The 23190-nt window shown below is 49.3% G+C and overlaps 6 protein-coding genes across 6 annotated transcripts; 3 read left to right on the top strand and 3 right to left on the bottom strand.

The window, feature by feature from the left end:
- Positions 1 to 3330: 3330 nt before the first annotated feature.
- Positions 3331 to 5171, top strand: nimT (putative tyrosine protein phosphatase MIH1; the record flags this gene model as incomplete). Its single annotated transcript, XM_039077377.1, has 4 exons — positions 3331 to 3578; positions 3649 to 3716; positions 3775 to 3997; positions 4064 to 5171. The coding sequence occupies 4 exons, from the start codon at positions 3331 to 3333 to the stop codon at positions 5169 to 5171; spliced, it is 1647 nt and encodes a 548-aa protein (XP_038924871.1).
- A 1594-nt stretch (positions 5172 to 6765) lies between these two features.
- Positions 6766 to 8080, bottom strand: LCP9604111_9153 (uncharacterized protein; the record flags this gene model as incomplete). The annotated part of the gene is made up of 3 exons (XM_039077376.1): positions 6766 to 7769; positions 7881 to 7897; positions 7971 to 8080. The coding sequence occupies 3 exons, from the start codon at positions 8078 to 8080 to the stop codon at positions 6766 to 6768; spliced, it is 1131 nt and encodes a 376-aa protein (XP_038924870.1).
- A 976-nt stretch (positions 8081 to 9056) lies between these two features.
- Positions 9057 to 10829, bottom strand: LCP9604111_9152 (CwfJ domain protein; the record flags this gene model as incomplete). Its single annotated transcript, XM_039077375.1, has 2 exons — positions 9057 to 10761; positions 10816 to 10829. The coding sequence occupies 2 exons, from the start codon at positions 10827 to 10829 to the stop codon at positions 9057 to 9059; spliced, it is 1719 nt and encodes a 572-aa protein (XP_038924869.1).
- A 369-nt stretch (positions 10830 to 11198) lies between these two features.
- Positions 11199 to 19055, top strand: LCP9604111_9151 (uncharacterized protein; the record flags this gene model as incomplete). Its single annotated transcript, XM_039077374.1, has 1 exon — positions 11199 to 19055. One exon carries the CDS (start codon positions 11199 to 11201, stop codon positions 19053 to 19055), a length of 7857 nt encoding a protein of 2618 aa, XP_038924868.1.
- Positions 19056 to 19458: 403 nt separating this feature from the next.
- LCP9604111_9150 (DNL-type zinc finger protein) lies at positions 19459 to 20073 on the bottom strand (the record flags this gene model as incomplete). Its single annotated transcript, XM_039077373.1, has 1 exon — positions 19459 to 20073. The coding sequence occupies one exon, from the start codon at positions 20071 to 20073 to the stop codon at positions 19459 to 19461; it is 615 nt and encodes a 204-aa protein (XP_038924867.1).
- Positions 20074 to 20352: 279 nt separating this feature from the next.
- On the top strand, positions 20353 to 22989 carry LCP9604111_9149 (cullin family protein; the record flags this gene model as incomplete). Its single annotated transcript, XM_039077371.1, has 4 exons — positions 20353 to 20397; positions 20454 to 20840; positions 20894 to 22764; positions 22818 to 22989. The coding sequence occupies 4 exons, from the start codon at positions 20353 to 20355 to the stop codon at positions 22987 to 22989; spliced, it is 2475 nt and encodes an 824-aa protein (XP_038924866.1).
- Between the last annotated feature and the right edge of the window lie 201 nt (positions 22990 to 23190).

Raw genomic sequence — 23190 nt, 5'->3', positions numbered from 1 at the left:
CCCAGTTGAGAGAGGTCGGAAATCCTGATCTGGGCAAGTTTCCCTTTGATGTCATGTGCGATCACGGGATATCGCATTAGCTTGGAATCTGGTTTGCTTTGTTTACCTTCATCTGCACGCGCTATCAACAATCAACACGATCGTGACATCACATTGGTCGGGAAGAGGGGGAGTATTCTTGGACAAGGAGGGGAAAAAGGTCTAGACAACCCTATCCATCTCTCCATGCAGGTTATGTTTAGCAGGACACGAGGTGAGATGTGACGGACCCCGCAGCAGCGAAAGTCAGTCGGCTGGAGAACTGACATGACTGGCTCCATCGCACATGGCGTTGTGATGCAATTGACCGGTCACATCATCGGGCGGTCCTCTCCGACCCCACCTTAGCTATGACTGCAGGCGTGGCGCAGATACATACTCAGATCGGGGCACTTGGGCTGACATGGCTAGCATGTTATGAGAGTCTTGCATCTGTAAGCGCCTGGAAAGTGGATGCTTGCTAATTCGTGCATATTCCAGTGTTGTGGTCAATACGGAGTAGACCAAAACACCCCCAAACAAGCGTCGACGCGACCCGAGACACTTCCCAAGGTTTCAAGATCGGCTTAGTCCTCGACTTCCAAGCTTAAATTAGGATATCAGGTTTGCAAGCTGTGCACGGGACGCAAATAGATAGATGTGCAGTCGATATGACGTAGTATCACGGGCCACCTGGGCAATACAATCTTCCGAACAGCGTCGGGGAGCACACCGCATCGTCTGCCACAGGGGGATTTGTGTAAGATGCCTGCACCAAGTGCTATATAACAGCGAGGACAGCCAATTGTTAATATTCAACGGATTGGGGGTTGATGCATCTCGGATTGACGGGACATACCATGAACAGGGAAGCCCGAGGTTCCGGTGTTTCACGAGAGGGTCTAGAATACCAGAATAAAGTAATGAAATCATCAGCCGAGTGTCCACCATGACCTGACGACTATAGCCGATTAGCAGTTTCACACCCCGTAGAACACACTCCGCAGACTTTGTTCAAAGTATAAGCCTGTGGATGGTGGCGAATTGAGAGATTGAGTGCGGAGTATACCTTGTAAATATCGCATCTGATAGCCTGAATAGGACCGATGGAGGAGATCTATACTGATAAACTTGTTTAAGGTTGTTGACCGTACCAGGTTCTTCACCGGTGGTTTGTTGTGTCAATCGCATAAATCGTGATCCCGGCTTGTCCTTGATGCGAGTATTAGCCCTAATTCCGGAGCGAGGGCAATACAGATACAATCGCATTCATTGTCAAGTTGCAAAAAGCGCGGTGAATGCCATTCAGCGGGACTCCAATCGAACTACCCTTAGGCAATTAATGTATATTGAAGTCAAACATCCTACCAAGGGGGATGGAAGGGATGCGCGACATTGGAAGCCATCGTGAACCCTTGATCAACAAGAATGCCGGTACAAGTAAGGGCAGCACGGGTATGGCGTCTTCGCTTTCCAGAGGAGAATGAGATTATCTACCATTCCTTACACGATACTACGTTGGACGCTCCGATCTCGAAGCAATTCGACAATTCAACGGCAATTGACACTCCCGTGCAAGATGCCGCATTGTACATACCCCGTACGACGTACAGGAGACAGATTCCAGCTCAGATCGGCTCTTGATATCCCCTAATAGGGCTGAGATAGGATCAACTCTTTTCACATTGCGAAGACGAGATCTTTAAGATTTACACGCTCCGGTATGGGCCAATCAATACCTCGGGTAAGAGGGCTTCTTATCGCACTAGTTGAGTCAATCGAGCACTATATTGCACTATAATTGTGAATGGAGCTAATTTCCAGACCACATTTCTCAGCATTTTGGATTTCGAAGCATATCGTGAGGTTAAAGTGCAACGCAATAAAAAAGAAGCCGTTCAATTGTATGTACTCCGTAGTCGCGCCCTTACTTCCTTCATCACTTGCTTCCCATCACTTGCAGAAGCTTTAAATTTTCTCCCGAGAATAGGAAAGTGGATATTTTTCTGCATTAGACTCGATCTCTTTGGCTCCGTTTTTTTTTTCTCAGCTGAACTGTGGTTCATACGGTGACGGACACACACGGGAGAGAAAAAAAAGTTTTTTGGTGGATACTGGATAGTTATTTAACGTAAGAAGGGACGAGAGAACTACATACATATAGCCCTAGTTATATGTAGCCCTGGTCATACATAGTAATAGTACTCCGTGTAATACTCCGTATAACTACTCCGTAATAGCAAGACAAATCCTCCTTCCATAGAGCAGGGGAGACAAAGCTAAACCCGAGACATCATCGTCTATACCAGCAACCCGACGAGCTGTGATAGGCGCTGGGTTGCTGCGGCAAGGGAGCCCCGGGCAACGACGAAAAAAAGTATTTGGCCCCTAGCCAGAGCATGGGGACTGTCTATCTTTTACTGTCTCCGGTTACTCGCCTTTGCATACCGATCTTAGTCTTCCCCAGTCTCTTTTAGTCAATTAATAGGTTTATTCTTGACTTCCCTTTCGTCCTAGTCTGATTTTAATTCTTTTTTGGGCTTTTTCCGTACTCTGGAACTAGCGGTTTCCACCCCCATACATACCTCGATTACTCCCAGATTACGTCGATTACCCCCAATACCTCTAGTATACCCTTTTTTAATATTAAAATATTCATTACATGAATATCGGAGCCGCAGTATTACTCAATACTCTGTACATTCGGAGATCCTCCCCACCTGCGTTGCCCATTGCAACAAGCCCATCCCTTCAGCTTCACGGCTTCTTTCTTCAAATCGTCTTTGTTCCTACTTTCTCTTCTTCTTCTTAACTACTCGCGACATTCCTCACTCGGCATCGTGAGATTCAATTTTGTTGTTCCCGTCCGACAAGCCATATCATATTCTTGGAACCCTTTCCCCCTCCTGCAGCACCCACGAGCTACCCCCCCGACCCCTCCAATCACGTCCGACATAGTCGCCCTCTGGAATCCATATTCACCTACCTGGTCGACATCTTGCCATGGCCCGCTAAATCTAGTTGTCTTGAACACAGCACAACTCTGGCCGTTGGTGGTGAGGGTCTGGGACCTAGGAATTTTTTTTCCCGGACTGGTTGTCACGGCGATCGTGGGGACCCATAACGTTGAAATTGCAAACGTGGAGACGTGCATTGAGACAATTTTTTCTTTGAACCTCAGTTTGTAGGACCTAGTACGGGGTAGACATCTTGCGCAGGGCCTGATTTGCCATTGTTCCAATCCGTTCCGGTTGCTTTGCCAGAAACTGTACTACGTCGGCTTTTGGCTCCAGGTCCGATTTGTCACCGGCCATGGAACACTCTTCACCTCTCGCTGCGATGCAGCCTCCGTCGGTCATGTTTGGCCATTGCTTTCGTTCAGAGGCCTCCACTTATCCCCTGGGCTCAATGTCTGGATTCGGTGGGAACCCGTTCAATTTCAAGGAATTGTCTATGAAGAAGTCTACTTCGGACTACTTCAACCTGAAACCCATTCGAGGATCATCCCCAACTGCCAGTCTGGCGGCGGACCTGTCTCAGAATTTCCACATTGATCAGAGGTATGTGGAGCTGGTCCATGGTCCTTCCATGAGGTTCAAAGGGACAAAGCCCGGCTAACTCTATATTTAGTCCTCAGTTGGCCACACCACGCCGGTCTTTGTTCACGGCCAGTATGCTTGGTCAGGTCAATGGACGAGGTAAGCAGTGCCGAGAATGGCAGGGTGGGGTAGCGACTGTTTGACTGATACTTTATAGATGATGTGATGACCACCCCGCCGCTCCCATCTTCTTCACCAGCTCCGGCTATGGACCTGATGGATATGTCGCCTCTGCCTCACAAGCCCGCATTTTTTGTCACAGCAGAGATCGAGATCCAGTCGCCGACACCCGGGGGCAGTCCTATGGAATCACCCATGGTGTCTCCGCTACCAAGCCCTCTTCAAGAGTCGCCCATGGAGTCGCCTTTATGCCCAACTGAGTAAGTTCACGTGTTATTCAGCCACCAACTACAGTTTTGCTAATGTGGATTCTTATTTGGCAGCAGAAAGCGACCTAACTTCCTGCGTCCGAGTCTGGCTAGAAGCAAGGCTCAGTCTTTCCAGCTTGGATTGACCCGGCCGGCACCAGAGAGCAAAGCACCCCCCTTCCGATTTGGAACCGGGGCCAAGACCACTCTGAGCACGTCCACTTCCCTGGAAGATATGTTTGGGGATTCGCCCCCCCATGAGCGTTCAATCTCGCGCAACAATTCTTCCACTCACCTGGCGCCGCCCCGTATGCGGCCATCCCTCCAGCATGCCCGTAGCAGCGGCTCGCCCGTTCCCTGTTCAATTCGCAAACCCGCTCACTCGATGATGCGTCCTCGCAAGCAATGCCGACGATCATTGAGCATGTTTGAGAACCCAGCAGATGTTATTGCCGATAAAGAGGCCAAGGTAGCGACAAATACACCCGTCCAGTCCATCAGTGACATTTCGAGTCCGCCCAGCATGAAGCTGCCTCACTTCATCCCTGAGGATCGCGCGGACTCTCTGCCTCGCATCGACAAGAGCACTCTTCTGGAACTCATGAATGGAAAATTCAATGAGCATTTCGATAACATTCTCATCATTGACTGCCGCTTCGAGTATGAGTATGAGGGTGGCCATATCAATGGTGCATTGAACTATAACGACAAGGAACGCCTCGCAGGTGAACTCTTCAATGCCCCCCAGGCTCGCACTGCGCTTGTCTTGCACTGCGAGTACTCTGCCCACCGGGCTCCCATCATGGCCAAGTACCTGCGTCACCACGACCGCGCTATCAATGTTGATACTTACCCTAACCTGTCATATCCTGATATGTACATTCTGGATGGTGGATACAGCTCGTTCTTCGCTGAACATCGCTCTTTCTGCTTCCCTCAGAACTATGTCGAGATGAGCGCCAAGGAGCACGAATTTGCCTGCGAGCGTGGACTTGGCAAGGTCAAGCAGCGCTCCAAGCTGAACCGCGCCCAGACTTTTGCCTTTGGTGAACAATCACCCCAGATGGAGGACAGCCCAACCGGACGTTGCCGACTTGGCGAGGATCGAAACCGCTACCCAAGCTCTCCCTTTTCTCAAAGCCCAGTGCCTGTTCGGACCCCTGGCCGTCGCATGCTTTCCTACTAAGGGACTCACCTTTCCTTCTTGGTGATTTGCATTTTCTTGCGTCTTATGTCTTTTCTTTGTTTTTTTTTTTTTGTCGTCTTGTACTTGGAGCGTGGTGTTTGGCTGATGCATACCAAGATGCTTTATGCTGGCTTTTTCTTTTCTTTTTTTTTTTTTACCCTCAACTTCTCTTCTCTCGACCACCTCAGTTCTGCTGACGTCTGATTCGTGTTGGCATGCTGCATACCCCGCGCTGTTCACCTTTTTCCTCATCTCTTTGATACCTCATTTTGGTATCGTCCTCTCCTTGGCTGACCCTCTTTAACTCATGGGTTCTTGCTTCAATATTTTCCTTGCGTGGCCTCTCGCCACATCTCTCTATGCCCACAACCCAGGATCATACTGGGTTATTGACTCCTATGACCTCATTTGAATCTGAGTCCCATTTCATATGTCTACTTACGACACCGCAACTTTCAAACCCGAAAATGCGCACGAAGACGCCCCCGGCCTACCATCACCTGATTTCCATTTTCTCATACCTCCATGGGTCTCATGAAGACAATACCCCCAAGGACGATTCCCATCGAACATTCTGCCGACACTTTGGCATCTCCTTTTCTCTCCGGACATTCTTTTGACACCATTATCGCCCTTTAATCCACTATTTGGTCCTTCTATGTACACACTTTCTTCTGTGGATCATTCCACGCTGTCCAAATTTGCATCTCGATGCTCAACGCCAGTCCCTTGACTGGCTGAATTCTTCAGGAGCATTTGTATTTTCATGCATTGTCCCGATAATATCCCCCTTTGAACCGTGTCATTGGGGTAGTGAGGAGGATCTTGAGGATGTAATCTTTGCATCGAGTGCGACTCTTACAGCTGTACATAACGAGAATTGCTTGTGTATTACAGGCCTTTTCTCTCTGGATATGTTTCCTTGTGAGATTTTAATGGTCTGGAAAGGGTAATCGGAGGAGACAACCAGTTCACAAATGTTTGATTTTCTTTTGTGAGAATGAAAAAAATATTCAAATAACTTCAAGTCCTTCGTAAACATTCAACTCGTGTAACTAACCACTCTAGTAACCGCTTGAGTAACTAGCCTACAGCACGTAATAGAAATTATCGTCTAGCCAGATTAGGCCAGTCTATATATTCTGCCGGTTGGATTATTCTGCCAAAGTTAGCCCATCACTTCTTCACTGCATTGATTCTAACTAATGATTTTGGAGGAGAAAAGAACGGTCACGTGACATACACACGAGGTTATGATTTAATTGCTTCGCTTCGCTCCGCAATCAAGAGGAATCACATGGGGGACATATGCTGCTGGGCAAAAATGCGCATTGTTTTTCAAAAAACCCGCCACCCGTCGAACGAGTCAAAGCCGACCCGTGGATGCAAAAGAGTACAAGTGGGAGAAGTGATGAAAGAAAGGAAATATCTTTAATTCTAGGCCCAAATTTGGCCCAAGGTCATGGCATGTAAGTATAAAAGATGAACGAAGACAAATAAAGCCTCAGAATGGTATCAAACGAAAAAAGGTAGAAGAGAAAACAAAAAAAAAACGTTCTGGTCATGAAACCGCCTCGATCGACAAGGGTCATACTCAAAAGTTGCCATAAGCATTGACGGTAGGCTTTCTACCGCTCTGCAACAGACTCGGAGGTCTGGTGTTGTCGGGCTCGGGAATGGGGATGGTGTTGGCGTGGGGGTTATAGGTAGTGTACTCTGAAGGTGAAGGAGCCGAGAAAGCAGGAGGGGGCGTAGAAGATGCACCGGGGGAGAAGCCGCGGTATGGAGGCTGGGAGGTATATGTTGGGGGATACTGGCTAGAGCCAAAGGATGGCTGGCGCTGGAAGCCTGATGTTGGGCCCGCGGCCGCGTGGTCTATCTCCGAGGATGGGGAGAAGGCCATTGGCACGGGGCTGTAGTTCGTGTGCGGCCTGTATGCAGCCACGGGCGAGGGGGCGGTTACGGCGTGGTAGCCATTTCCTGCGCCATAGGAGTGGATAGCGTAGGAATCTTGGTATTGTTGCTGGCCGTAAGGATTGTGGACTGGTGCTTCAACAGGCGATGTCGGAGAGCGAGAACCGTAGGGGTCATAGGCCGCGGCACCATAGCCAGCTGCTGGGGCTGATGGTGATATACCGGGCGAGCGCCGCCCGTACGGATCTTGGACGGGATTCAAGGCTGCTCGTGGGCCGGGGGACCGGCGTACACGCGGATCAGTAGGCCCAAATCCTCTGTATCCGGCCGCGGCTGCACCCATGGGTGGGTTGGGTGAATGGTCAGAGTAAACGGCACCAGGTGTACCGGCACCCTGATTCCTGTTCGGCGGATTCAAAGGCTCCATTTCGACGTCGTCGTAATGATTCGAATCTTCAACATGCTTGTCAACGGCACCAGCCCAGGTAGGCATTTCAGGCAGGGCGTCCTCATTAACATGGGCGGCCGGAGACTTGGGCGCGTCGAAATGTGCAGTCTGTTGCGCACCACGATATGAGGGCGGGGCTGGTGGTGCTTGATAGACTGGAGTTGGTGCTGGCGGAGGCTGGTGCTGGTGGAAAGGAGGGTCATCAAAGTCTTTAGGCGTTTTGTTCCTGCGCCTGCCTGACGGACAACAACAGCTACAGCAGCACTTGCAACCTTGATAGCCGCAACAGAGACAATTGAAGATGCAAGCTAATACGGAGAGTAAAATTATCGAACCGACGATTATACCAACGATGACGGGCCACCTGCGCCAATTAATTAGTATCATGCAGAATGCAGACCATGCGCAAAGGTAGCATATCCCTCGAGGGAACTCACTTGCAGTACGATTTGGTCATACATTTGTCCCAGCTGGAGAAGGTGCTTGGAACCGCCGCGAGATCACTCGCGGTATCTCGAGCCCATAGTGTAATATTTGCCGGACTCATCTTGTAAATGAATAGCGGGTGCGCAATGCGATAAGGGAATCATCCGATTTCCAATGGCTGCGAACAGCCAATGTATTCAAAACTAGACGTAGTCTAGTGTGAACTGTAGCGCGAATGAGATGTACAAGCGTGTCGGGGTCGGAGGTATCAAGAGGCGGGGCGCGTCCGAGTGTAGAAGTAGATGCGAAGTCACACAATAGATTCAATATGAGCGAATATGGAGTGAATAGATGCTAGTTCAAGAGGGTGGATCGAACAGGCAGCAAGTTACCAAAATAGAACATTGAGACATTGACGAAGAAAGACTAGAGAGAGTGTGTGAGACCCTAGAGGATCCAAAAAAAGACTAAACGATGAGTTGCAGACTCTGGAAATGATTGAAACTGCCAAATGGCCGGAAGAAGAGCCTCGACGAAGGAGAGAAGAGGGAAATAGCTGAAACACCAAGAGATGAGGTCTGACAGGGTCAACAAGGGACACATCCCCATAGTTTCCCCCGCCTTTCGGCCTATCACATTCACCAGACTTGAAACGACGATCCTCTTTAATTAACCACTAAAGCAGTTACTACAGCGGTTGCTTAATTGGTTGCTTAAGTAGTTGCTAAAGTAATTGACGATAAAGCAGTTGATTAAGCGTTAGGCTTTTTAAAAGCGCAGGTATCTTCCAAGGTTAGCATCTCGAGCATCCGGGCATAGTCTAGCAGTTTCGCATCGCTAGAATCTCAGTGCTTGAAACAGCATAGGAAAACGCATTAATATGAGTATTCCTTATATGTGGTCCGCGTGGAATCTGCAAAAATCTGTGAAACTTGAATTTTGGCTTCAATTTTGAACTCATGTCACATTTCATCGTACTATACACGAAAAGGGAGCTTTCCGAAGACGCGCCCCCTGGAAAGACCCCTTGATCACCATACCACACATTTATCATATATGAACCTGGAAAATAAAGAAGAAACTTGCTGATCTCACATTCACTCCTCAACCTCCATCGCGAAATCATGTTTCTTGAAAGCCTCCTTGAAAGCCTCCGCGTCTTTCGTCTCCTCGTCGTCGGTCTGCACACAATCCCTCCAGTTAATACGGTCATCTAAATAGAGTACCTTGCCCATGACCCGACGACCGAATTGCAAATCAAACCGGGTCTCTGGCAGGATTTTCATAATAATAACATTCTCTTCTCCAGATTCAGTCTTCCAAACGCCTTTGTGCTCAGGTGAAGACCAATTATCGGCTTCGGCTTCGGCTTCACTGCTGAGCGCAGGCGTCCAAATGAAGACTCGGAAATAATCGATCATATGATGATTGTGCATTTCATCGGGGTTTGGCACGGTCTTGAACGTCGAATATTCTAGGTTCGAGGCTTCCTTCTTGAATGCCATTTCCACAAGGCGTGAGCGGATCTTCTCCACGGGCATCGGCAGGAATTGCCAATGTGTGTGGATGCCGTTTGAGCGGCTGACTTCCCATGTGACAGCACCCAGCTTGCCTCCTGAACGCTCGTTCAGCATTTGGTGCAGGGATTCGCGGTACCGTTGCATCTCGGCAAATGTCGAAGCTCGGGTGGCCGGGTCGAAGATTAGGTCGATGGTCGGGCAGTGTTCAAAGGGGATGATGAGCATATGGCCTGGGAAGCCCAGGGAAGGGAAGAAGTCGGTTGTGGGCAAAGGTCCTTTGGCGGTGGTGATGTAGCTGTCATTGCCGATTGAGGTGATGAGATGGGTGGCAATGTTGGGATTTGAGAGACAGAAGAAACAATTCTCCGGGCCTGGCGGAGGGGCGCGTTCTTTGTGTCGGCGCTGGTGCCCTGGGTCTCTATCTCTGTCGGAGGGGGCGTAGCGCTGGTATGATTCATTTTGGCTTGGGAGCATTTTGCGTCTACTTTGCGCCGCCGACCAAGGGCAAATGGTGGAGCCTGTGGGGATACTGGTTGGGAAAGGTGCTGTTGGGTCCAAGCTAAAAGCATAAATAGCATTTTTTGTCGAGCCGAAAGTAGGCAATGAGATGAACCGAGTGAGTTGGTAGGTATTTTCATCCTCTGCTGGCATGTGAAAGAAGGGTTCACGCTCGAAGAAAGCACCGTCTGACCGAGAAAAGTGATACCGGGGTTTCAGAGTCGCGCAGACATCAGCAATGCATTGCAATTCGGATGGCACAGTCTCCTTATCCCCAGAGACCTCGCAGTTAGATCCTAGACGGACATCCTTCGGCCATTGGTTGGTGATAAGAATGTCGGTTTTGTGAATGCCGAACAGTGCACGAGCATCAGATTCACTGTATGTGGGTTGGAACTTGCCGCTAGCATTGCTCTCGGGTTTGGATCTACCCTCTGCCTCTCCTATGGTTCCACCGAGGGCCACAATACGGATACCATCTGTTGTCTTCAAGGTTCCTCGCTTTCCCAGGAAGAACAAATTGGGACACACTTCATCAGTTGCTTCAATCTTTTCGACCACCTGAGGGGGAAGTGGTCGGTTACCAAGCGTGAAGTAGGTTGGGCACGCCACAGTAATGTTCCCTTGTAGCAATGCGGTAATATCAGTGAGCTCGTCTTCAGTTGACCCATCACCGAAGAGGTCGCCAAGAATGATCGCAAAGGAGAAATGTTGTTTTAGCTGCAGCTTGGCTAACTTGCTGAACAAAGGCCGTATCTGACCGTTTAAGCTGCCAATGACAATACTACATATAGATTTGGTTAGAGACTGGAATACATGCAGACCTAAACATACATACCATTTGGGAGCCATTTTTGAGTCTGTCTTTGTGGAAGGTCGACTCGGTACAGGAAGATGTTGAAATAATTTGATAAAAGATAGCCAAAATGGGGGGAAACGGACAGACAAAAGACCCGAAAAGTATAAGATTTTTCAAACACCCGAACTGTCCAAAGCTGCCACCAAAGATCGACTACATGCAACTAGGCGCAGGATAGAACACCTCGGGTTTCTCGAAAGCAGGAGCTTGGGCCACCTTATCAGCACGTGATGTAAGTAGATATCGGCCTCGGAATAAATAAATCCCGTCCCGAATAACTTTTTTGTATTCCATGCGGATCAGCCAAAAAAAAATAGCCAGTACCTTTCTCACGAACAGTGCTGCTCGTCAGACCCGTCAAGATGGTGGGGACAGGCACAAAATCAAAGCCTGTTAGGCGCCTAAAAACAGGCACCGAAACCACAAAGAACCACCGATTCGAGGGCTTTTCATCACGCATCACCAAGCTCAAAATCGACCCGATCCACCGCGTGCGCCGCGCCAGTTTCGGCGAAGATGAAGACGAAACATCTTCTTATTTCCGAGCGGCTCTCGATCACTGGTTCGAGATGAACCTTTCAGACAACTTTACACAATTTGTACGGCGTGTCAACCCTCTTTCCGAGAGCTTTGCGCAAGTTCTGTATCATGAAGAAAAGATTATGGGTCTATTGGTGGAATTCATCGAGAAGAGAGACCAGCTCTCTATGGAGCCGCTATTGAGCTTGCTTGCGCAATTTGCTCGGGACCTGGGTGTCAAGTTCGAAAAACATTTTGCTACGGCAGTGACACTGGTGTCGTCCGTTGCGGCAACACATCCCGATATTGAGGTCGTTGAATGGAGTTTCACCTGTCTTGCATGGATCTTCAAATTCCTTTCTCGTCTGTTGGTACCAGACCTACGGCAGCTGCTGGGTATAATGACTCCATATCTCGGAAAAGAACGACAAAAGCCATTTGTGGCGAGGTTCGCCGCTGAGTCGATGTCGTTCCTTATTAGAAAGGCCGGTCTTGTTTACTACAAGAACAAAGCACCCCTCGATGCTGCGGTCTCGTTCCTTTTCGACGATATCTCGAAGGCCGCCGACGACAACAAGGATACCGAGAACTACAGGGAAGGATTGATGAACATGTTCTCCGATGCTATCAGGGGAGTCAATAACGGGCTTCACTCCAATGGCATGGACATCCTCAGTTGCGTTCTAAGCCAGATGCCGCCGACTAGTGAAAACCACAATGATCCTGCAGAAGTTATATTCGGTCTGATTGTCAGTCTTGTCCACGCCACGACTCCCGATACCTTCGGTCCCATTCTCGACACAATCAAGGCTTATATCGAAGATCGTTCAAAATCAACCCCGAATCTCAATCTCTCGGAGTGCTGCCGTATAATGTTCCTGCTTGTGACCACTCGCAAGGGTGTCAGAATCCAAAACTGGAAGATCGTTCATCAGATTCAACTGTCCCTCCTCCAGCAGGTGTCCGCATCTGATGTATCATCAGAAACGATATTACAGATCCTTACCAGCGTTGCATATGCCTTTCAAATGTCCCCCATGGACGAGTTACTACCTTTCCTTCGCCCTATTATAGACCTAGTGTCTACAGGCCAGCTTTCAAAATATTTCCTATTCTTCTGCGCAACATTCTCAGAGTGGGGATCAGAGCGATTCCAGAGCTTGCTTCTTTCGCCTTTCCAGAAGTTTATTAATTCATCATGGCAAAAATCCGAGTGGGAGACTTGTTTCACCCTGTTACGCCTGCATGAGGCTGGTTGCATCACGTCCGAGATCTCGCAACCTGGCTACATTTCCTGCCCGGATGCCTTCAAATCCCGCATCACTGATTCATTGGAATACCCCACAAAAGATGAAGCCTTCTTGAATGCGCTGGTGAAGCTTCCAGCCGCTATCTCTTTGTTTGCAGATTCTGCTACAATTTCCAAGATGGTCTCTAAGTTGCATAGTAACCTCCTATCAGCGTTCCAAGATGGTGCAGCTGAAGGCAATAACGCCGAGACGAAGGGCCTAGTGTTTTTCCTTGGTCAAGGTTTCAAGACGTATGTCGAACTCGCTAACAAAGTTGGAGAGCTTGACTCGAGCCTCTTGAAACCAATCATCGCCACTGCTACAAAATTCTCTCGCCTGCCAGTCTTTTTGGAGGGTGCTCTTACTTTCATTTCCTCTCTCCCAGAATCCGCAGACCTCGAACATCCCACCCTGGAAGCCTTTGCTCAAGATTTAATTGTGAACCTGGCAAGCCCATCGCACAGGCTGAGGCTGGTATCTCTTCAGATTCTACGGGAATTAATTGTTCGCCTTGCCAAAGACGACCCCTCGCCCGTGGAATTAGCCATCCAAGTCGAAGAGAGCCCGCTGACAATGGACTCCGTGAGAACTATCTCTATGCATATCCGCAAACTTGCGATTCTCTACCCCCAAATTGCTCACCGCAGATGGATGGCCACCCTGGTCCCTTACTTTTGCTTCGGATTGTTCTCGAAGAAGTTGGCCCCATTGTGGGATGACTCTGCTGCTGCATTAAAGACCATTAGCGAAAATCCCCAGGGTGAGAAGATTGTGTCCGATTTGTCTATCCAGTGGCTGTCAGAGCGGGATTCCGAAGCGTCCAGCGACACTCCAACAGAAGACGACGAAAGCTCTTTCGTCAAGAGCCACTTCCAGTGTTACAATGTCGCCAAGATTGAAAAAACACTCGCCGCAAATACCAAGAGCACAGAGGATCCGTATCATGTGCTATCTCAACAATTCAAACAAGACCACACAGTCGCAAACATACTTCCCGCTTCCCCGCGAACCCATGCACTTCGTGTCTTGAACGCTGCACCGGGCGTTGCTGAGAAACGCTCGCGCCAGATTGTGCCATTGTTTTTGTCCTGGGCATTGCGCGAAGACCAAGATGACGCGCCCGCAACTGGCGAGCCGAAGGTCGAAGATACTGAGACTGATGATGCGCAAGTGCGTTGGGGATTCCGAGATCGATTGTCGATGCTTGCTTTGTTCGCGCAGTTCCTCAACCCCATTGTCTTGTTTAAGGCACCCGAGGTCCATGCGGCAGTTCTGGGACTCCTGTGCCATGGTAATTCTGATCTGCAGAAGCATGCGCTGAAAGTCCTTTTCACTTGGAAAGATCCGAATGTACGCCCGTATCAAGAAAACCTACTTAATCTCTTAGATGAGGCTAGATTCAAAGATGAGCTTGCAGTGTTCGTGCATGTCGGCGACGAAGAAAGTCTAATTCAACAAGAGCACCGCGTTGTCCTCCTCCCCGTTGTCCTTCGACTACTCTATGGTCGAATGATCTCTAAGGCTGGTTCAGCGGCCGCTGGCCAAGCTGGCAGACGAAAGACTATTCTTCGAACTATCTCGCACCTTTCAGAGCACGACTTTGGGCTTTTCATGCAGCTTTCATTTGGTCCTCTTGCAAACGTTCATGTTGTCAAAGACAATGATGAGTGCGATCCGACTGCCTTCCAGGAAGAGTTGACAACCCCAAGAAGACAGCTGGGTCTGCTTAAGCTGATCGATACTGTTTTTGAGACCCTTCAAACCCGCATGACCGAATTTGCATCGCAGACGATGGATGTGGTTGTCTACTGTTTGGTGCGAGCATGCCGGGCGATTTACAACGAGGGTAGCGATCGCCCAGATGAACGCCTCTTGCCTGTGCTCCAAAGTATTCGTTCAGAGTGTATTCGCTGTCTCAATTTGGTCTTCTCAATTGTCCCGAATCATGATTGGACTCCCTACGTCCGTATCATCTTCAAGGAGATGATTGACAGCAGACTGGATCAATTCCCTATTGAGACAGCACAAGGTGTTTCGGGCCTTCTACGATTGTTCTCCACTTGGGCCGCTGTTCCAAGGTCAACGTTCTACTTGGTGCAGCACAATGACAAGGTCTTGACTAAGGTGATTGACTGTCTCGCGGTCGAATCTGCCCGCGATGAAGTCAAGGTCTTTATCTTGGATGAGATTCTCGTTCCGTTAGTTGCGCAGTCTACGGACAAAAAGTTACAGGAAACCGAAGAGATGCCTGACTTCCCAGCTGAGCAAATCAAATCCGAAGTCCTCTCTCCCTACCTGGAGCACGCTCTCTTCCACCTCGGTCGTCTTCTCAAGAGAGGCCCCTCGAAGCCCGTTCTTTATTCCGGAGTCAATACTCTTTCCTTGATCGCTCCCTGCGTCGAATCTTCCAAAGAGACCGCTAGTCTTGTCGGAATTACGACATATCTGCTTCGTCAGCCCGCGGATCGTGTTAGCCCCAGAACCAAGTCTGGTTTGTTGAAGATTCTCGAACACTTTTTGCCCTTATGGGACCCCAAGGAAGATGCCGAGCTCGCGCAACAAGTATTTGATGCGGTGTGCTCGATGTTCGACTACTTCAAGGATGACGCGAACAGAGAAGTATTGGCCCGAGTTTTTGGTGCTCTTGCTACGCACGACGAGAACCTCAAGATTGTTGCCGACTTGTGTGCAGATCTAAACTCTCGCTCAACTAAAAGACTCGAACCCGATTATGCCAGACGTCTGCAGGCTTTCAGAACAGTCAGCGACGAACTGTCTCAAACTCTGAGCGCGAAGCAGTGGAAGCCTCTTCTCTACAACATGCTTTTCCATCTGAGGGATGAAGATGAGCTTTCTATCCGATCTAGCGCCTCCTTCGGTCTGAGACGATTCATCGACAGAGCGTCCACAGAACCAGACGCAGACTTTGAGGCACTCATCAATGATGTTCTGTTCCCCTCTTTGCAATACGGCATCCGACAGAAGTCTGAACTTATTCGCTCTGAAGTTGTCGCAGTCATTGGCTACTTCGTCAAACTCAACCCCACCAGACCTGCTGTGCAGGACATGCACGTTCTTCTTGTCGGCGATGATGAAGAGGCCTCTTTCTTCACCAACATTCTCCACATCCAACAGCACCGCCGGCAACGTGCATTGCGACGTCTGGCTGCAGACGCAGCTCAAGGTAGCATTCAGGCTACGAATCTGGGCACCATCTTCATTCCCCTCATTGAGCATTTCATCTTCGAGGATGCTGCTGATGAAAACGCCCACAACCTGATTGCCGAAGGTGTTGCGACCCTTGGCGTTCTCTCTGAATGGTTGGAATGGGGTCAGTTCCGAGCAAACTTTCGGAGATACCGCAGCTACATGGCAAGCAAGCCTGAAAAGGAGAAGAACATCCTCAGACTGCTAGGCCGCATGTCCGATGCGCTGTCTAGTGCAATGAACCGAAAGAGAGGGACAGAAATCCAGATCGATGGTGAAATTGATAAGATGGATGTTGTCGAGCTGCCCATGTGCACCCTCGCCAAGACTGTTCCTTCTCTTGCGAAGGTGTCAACAGAGCTTACCACAAACTTCATTCCTTTCCTGACCAAGTACATTCACCACAAGCAGGAGAAGGAAATGAGTATGCGCCTGCCGGCTTCGATTACCACTGTCAAGCTTCTCAAGATTCTCCCCGAAGAAGAACTGGCTATTCGTCTCCCGCCAGTCCTGCTAGATGTCTGCGCAACCCTCAAGAGTAAAGCACAGGATTCTCGTGATACTGCACGGAAAACACTCAATGAGCTCGCTCTCCTTTTGGGTCCTGTTTATTTCGGCTACATCCTCAAGGAACTCCGTAATGTGCTCGCTCGAGGTTATCAGCTTCACGTTCTCTCATTCACCGTTCACTCTATGCTTGTGACCACCACCGATCACTTCAAGCAAGGAGATTTGGATTACTGTTTGAAAGAACTGGTTGCGGTTGTGATGGATGATACCTTTGGCACAGTCGGCCAAGAAAAGGATGCCGAAGGATACACCAGTAAAATGCAGGAGGTCAAGAGCAGCAAGAGCTACGACTCTATGGAGCTTCTGGCTAAGATCTCAACTATCAACCACTTGTCAAACCTGATTAGGCCTCTCCAGGCACTCCTACGCGAAAAGCTCAATTCGAAGCTCGTCAACAAGCTTGATGAGCTCATGCGAAGGATTGGCATCGGTCTTCTGAGAAACCCTGACGCCGAAAGTCGCGATATGTTAGTCTTCTGTTACGAGGTCATCAAAGAGGCTTATCGGGACAATGCTCCAGATGCGGGCCCAGCTGTGCCCAAGACCAGATACGAGGAGCGGTTCTTGATCCGATTGCAAGGAGCTAAGCGGGGCGAGCACAGGGGTACGACATCTTCACATGTTTACAAGCTGACCCGGTTCTCGCTGGATGTGCTTCGTGCTATCCTCAACAAGTTCAATTCGTTGTTGACAGCTTCTAACTTGTCGGGCTTCATTCCCATCATTGGTGATGCGCTTGTTCAGTCTCAAGAGGAAGTGAAGGTTTCTGCTCTCCGTTTACTATCCACGATCATCAAGCTTCCGCTACCGGAGATTGACGAGAACTCACACGTCTATTTCACCGAAGCAGTCAAGCTTGTTAAGGAGTCTCCTAGCACAAACTCCGAAGCGGCACAAGCGTCCCTGAAATTGATTTCTTCCATGCTGCGTGAACGAAAGGACACCAAGCTTCGTGACGGACATCTCGCATACTTGCTCAAGCGTCTGGCTTCCGACATTGAGGAGCCAGATCGCCAAGGTGTGACTTTCAACTTCATCCGCGCAGTCATGTCCCGGAAACTCGTCGTTCCGGAGATGTATGAGCTTATGGACAACATCGCGACCATGATGGTGACAAACCAAACTCGGTCTGCGCGGGATCTTGCTCGCGGAACCTATGTTCATTTTCTGATTGAGTACCCGCAGGCAAAGAGTCGATGGACCAAACAGCTCGCTTTCTTCGCAAAGAACCTGGATTACAAGCATCAGTCCGGGCGGCAGTCAGTCATGGAGGCGATGCACGCGCTTCTTTCAAAGACCGGCCCAGAATTGGCACAAGATATTATTAGCACCTTCTTCCTGCCTATCGTTCTTGCTATGGCGAATGACGACTCGCCGGAATGCCGCGAGTTGGCTGGTACATTGCTAGGAGAGTTCTTCAATCGTGCGGATCGGGAGCAGATGAAGACTATCCTTACTCCCCTTCGGTCGTGGTTGGAGCAGACTGACAACATGGCTTTATGCAGTATTGGATTGCAGGCCATGCGCATCTACTTCGAGGCCGAGCAGACCGAGAAAGATAAACAGGCTCGATTTGTCATCGGAATCCTCCCTGGCTTGATGCAGCCCGTTCTAGATGATCATGAGAATGGCAATTGGGAAGCTCTTTACTATGCCTTGCAACTTTTCACAAAGCTTTGCAAGACGGCTTCCACACTTGCTCTGAGCCCGCAATGCGCTTCTATCTGGACGTCTGTCCAAGAGTGCCTGTTCTTCCCACACGCATGGGTCAAGACCTGTGCTGCGAACCTTGTAGGCTTGTGGATGGCTGATCTAGCCAAGACAAATGCCGCTGCGGGTTACGCTTCCCTTCCCTTGACTGGAAGTTCCGGTCTCGCCATAGACAAGCCAGCTATGCTGCAGCTTCTTCGCGCCAGTCTTCGCAGTCTGCGTACCCCGGGCATTGCCGAGGAACTTGCTATGCAGAGTGTACGCAACACTGTCTTCCTTGGACGTTGCTGTTCTCAAAACGGACTCGAGCTTCCAAAGCTGGCAGGTGAGGATGTTGAATCCGAAGATGAGGACGAGGATGAGGATGCTGGCAGTGAAGCTGAAGGAGAGGCAAAGGAGGAAGCCAAGGTGGAATACAACAGATCTGCCATCCACTACATTTTCAAGCAGATTTCCTCCCTTTTGCGACGGGAAACTATCTCCGGTCGAGCAGAAGCCCTCATTCCCAAGACAGCCTCCATCACACTTCTTGCCGCACTTATCCGCCACATCGAGGTTGAGCAGATCCGGCCTTCTCTGCGCGTTATTCTCATTCCCCTGCAGCATCTGACGGATCCATCGATCCCGGCGCCACGCTCCTCGGACGAGACCTTCCAGAACACGTACAAATCCCTCGTCTCCAACTGTCACGAGGTCTTAGATCTTCTCCAGAAGAAACTCGGCACCACCGAGTACGTGGAGCATATATCTAGAGTCCAGGCGGCTATCAAGGAACGCCGTGAAGGACGACGGGCTAAGCGTCGCATCGACGCTGTTGCTGACCCTGAGAAGCACGGACGTGATAAGATGAAGAAGAACGAGCGGAAGAGAGACAAGCGCCGTGAGAAGGGCTTGGAGCACCGTGGAAAGAGACGCGGTTGGTAGAGGATTTGACATCTATTTGCATGTGTCATGAAATGGTGTTATTGGCATACAAAAAACTGGGCGTTTTGGTGGAATGGATTACTACATTTATACTTGCATTGTATATACCTTCTCAGAACAATTTGATTTCTTCTGTACACAATCTTATGTTTTCTCAATATGTCGTCTTTGAAGATAGGGTTGTCCTTGAAAATTAAGAGTTGACTGAGAATTCAGTCAAAGTGATTTTTAATGTACAAAGCCCCCAATATATATCCTTCTTCTCGTCGATGCTTGGATCCTGCCATGCTGGGAGTAGAGAGTCTTTCATCGCCATAATATACACATCCAACAAGACAAACAAAACACCTAATATGCACCGACTCCACCAATAATCTATGCAGGAACCTCACTTCGAATGAAGTCAAGCCGACTTACCCTCATCGCTTGCTCCCAGTATCTCCTTGCCCTCCAAGTCATAGCTCTTCACAGACCCATCCTCCCAGAATTCCAGGTTGCCCTCCGTGTGGCCGTGGGTCAATGTCTGACCTTTCTCTTTCAAAAGGTCTTCCAGAGTTGTCTTCTTGTCAAAGAAGACACCAAGGTGATCACTCATGACATGGCGCGAGTCACACTCAGGACATTGGATAAGCACAGTCCCACGATGGTAGCCTTGCTTGGACATGCGGTGGGAAGAGCGATGACCGCACGGCTTACACGTGAATGTAATGCGATAGGCTTCCTCATCCTTGCGACGCTCCTGGTTCCGCGCTTCCCATTCAGCCTCCTGCTCCGCCTGACTCTTGGGTGTCTTGGGTGATTCGGTGAGAGGGTGAGGAGCGCGGGAGTTGTATCGGATTTGGGTTTGGAGGAAGATACGCTGCGAGCGGGGGAGAAGAGATGATGGGCGAGCTGAGTTTAGAGAGAAAGATTGTGTTGAGAGGAAGCGTGAAGATTGTATGCGCGCAACAGTAGTGTATGACTGTGCTTGCGACAGAAGGGCATTCAATGGGCGGAGACCCGGGGTGAAAGGGCGCATGGTGATAAGTGTTTGAAAGCTGACAGAGAAATAAGTCCAAAGATAGTAGAGATATTTGCAAGTCAGAGAGAAAGTATTCAGGCAAGCTTCAGACAAAACTTGAGAGAAAAAGAAAAAGCACAGGTGAAATGACGATGCTCGGTCAGTGACAGCCGGAACTTTAGAATTTCCGGGGTTGGCCTCCGCGGAGAGAAGAGCGCATTCTTTCTTCACCTTTTTTTTTTTTGTTAAGTTCTCTATTCACTCACTTTCTCTTGGACTTACTGCATTGCCTTCAAGATGGCAGCAATGAGGGCTCGTCACAAGATTCGAGCTCCTCGCAGAGTTCGTTGACCATGCGGGGTTAAACTTATGAGGCTATTCACTAACTATACTTCTAGGGAGTCTCCCATGCCAATACCGAAGATTTCGATTCTATCTGGACAGTCCTCTCGTCATCCTTGACTGAAATTAATACTAAAAATGCCTCAACCCTGGCATTTGAAGAGCTCTACCGCCATGCCTACAAGATCGTGTTGATGATGCGGGCTTCCGATCTTTACGAACAAGTCAAACAACTAGAGCAGGACTGGTTGAAAACCAATGTCAGAACCCACATTATTGATTCAATCTCTTCGACCCTCGTGCGGGCGCAAAAATCCACCGATGCGCAGGACCAGTCAAGTGAGAGGAGGGAGGCGGGGGAGAAGTTTCTCACCGTCCTGAAGGATGCCTGGGAAGATCATCAATTGGGCATGGGCATGGTTACCGATGTTCTGATGTATATGGTGGGGTTTTCACGCTCTACGGTATTGATACAATGCGCTAACTTTTTGCGCAGGACCGTATGGTGGCAAGCCGTACTCACCCATCCATCTACGTTGCCTGCTTGGCTCTATTCCGAGACCATATCCTACGAGCTCCCGTCCGTGCCGGCTCTGATTTGACTGTCATGGATGTACTCGAATCCACCATACTATTCATGATCCAACTGGAACGTTCTGGGCACATTATTGAACGGCCGCTCATTCGGCATTGCATCCAAATGTTGGAGGGCCTCTACGAAACTGTTACAGAGGAGGAGAGCTCAAAACTTTATCTGACTGAGTTTGAACCAGCCTTTCTCGAAACAAGTAAGGAGTTCTACCGGACAGAAGGGCAACGGCTCTTGGAAATGGGAGATGCTACCATGTTTTGCCGATTCGCAACCCAGCGAATCACTGAAGAGGAGGAGCGATGCCGTTATATGTTGGCGGTCACGACAGAGCCGAAGGTCCTTGAGTTGCTTGACGAGGAGCTCATCCGGAACAATATTGACGAGGTCGTCAATTTCGAGGGGACCGGCGTCCGGCAAATGCTGGATCACGATCAGTTGGAGGGGTTACGGAATATTTACACGCTTAATAAAAGAGTCGACAAGAAGAAGCAAGCTTTGACAAACATGGTCAGCAAGCGAATTGTGGAAATGGGCAAAGAAATCAATGCTTCGTCTATACTCTTACCACAAGCCCCAGCCCCATCAGCAGAGAAAGATGGTGAAAAAGAGAAAAAGCCGGCGAAGGGAAAAGACAAAGAAAAGCCTCAGAGTCAGCAAACAGTGTCAGCAATCCGCTGGGTCGATGACATTCTCATCCTCAAGCGGAAATTCGATGACATTTGGGAGAATGCCTTCGCCTCGGACCAGGGCATGCAAGGCTCAATTGGGGCGAGCTTCGCCAACTTCATCAACCAAAACTCGCGAAATTCCGAGTACCTATCTCTCTTCTTCGATGAAAACCTGAAGAAGGGCATTAAGGGAAAGACAGAAAGCGAGGTAGACGTTCTCCTAGACAGCGGAATTACACTGTTGCGGTACATCAAGGACAAGGATCTATTTGAAACTTATTATAAGAAACATCTATCACGCCGTCTTCTGATGAAACGCTCTGTCAGCATGGATGCAGAGAGACAGATGATTTCGAAGATGAAGTTAGAGGTCGGTAACCAGTTTACTCAACGCATTGAGTCCATGTTCAAGGATATGACCATCTCGGAAGACCTTACCACCAATTACAAGGAGCACATTGCGCGCAGTGGTGATCCTGACCAGAAACCCGTGGACCTGGAGATCAACGTCCTCACCAGTACGATGTGGCCAATGGAAATCATGGGAGCCAAAGAGGGAACGGTCCAATTGCCTTGCATTTTCCCACGGGAGATTGATACACTGAAGCAAAGCTTTGAGAGATTTTATCTCGACAAGCACAGTGGCCGCAAACTGTCGTGGCAGGCTAGCATGGGCACTGGCGATCTTCGAACCACCTTTGTACGCACCAATGGAAAGGTCCAGCGCTATGAACTCAACGTGTCAACATACGCCATGATCATCTTGTTATTATTCAACGACATCCCAGACGGCGAAGGCCTCACCTATGACGAGATCAAAACTCGCACCCTGATACAAGACCACGACTTGATCCGCAACTTGCAATCGCTTGCGGTTGCCCCAAAGACTCGAGTGTTGAAGAAGGAGCCTATGAGCAAGGATGTGAGGCCCACTGACCGCTTCTTTTTCAACAATGATTTCCACAGCCCCTTTGTGAAAGTGCGTATCGGAGTTGTCAGCGGCGGTGCCAACAAAGTCGAGAACCAAGATCAGCGCAAGATCACTGAAAAGAAAATGAATGACGAGCGCAACGGTACCATCGAAGCTGCTATCGTCCGCATTATGAAGTATGACTCCCACATAATCCTCGTATATGATCTGACGAACTAATATCTGGCAGACAACGCAAAACGCTTACTCATGCTCAACTAATGAACGAGACTCTTTCGCAACTTTCCGCCCGCTTTGTCCCAGACGTGAACATGATCAAGCGTCGCATTGAGAGTCTGATTGACCGCGAATACCTGGAGCGAATCTCTGAAGATCCGCCCACCTACGGGTATGTCGCATAATGTCATACGATCTCGGTGATGGCATCTGCCTTCTATCTGGTCTACTTCTTTTCTGGTTTGTTATGATTTTATGATCTGGGGTGTCCTCGCATCTCGGTATATGTGTCTGCTTTCGGAGTGCTTGCGTTTCTCTGAGCTTAGCGATTGGCGTCTTTTAGGGGATTGAAAGAAATGAAATAGCTATAGAAAACCATCCGATTT

The sequence above is a fragment of the Penicillium roqueforti genome (genome assembly GCF_015533775.1).
Source record: "Penicillium roqueforti strain LCP96 04111 chromosome Unknown scaffold_42, whole genome shotgun sequence".
Taxonomy (NCBI): Eukaryota; Fungi; Ascomycota; class Eurotiomycetes; order Eurotiales; family Aspergillaceae; genus Penicillium; species Penicillium roqueforti.
The sequence above is the reverse complement of the archived record's forward strand: the minus strand, read 5'-3'. Positions and strand labels throughout refer to the sequence as shown.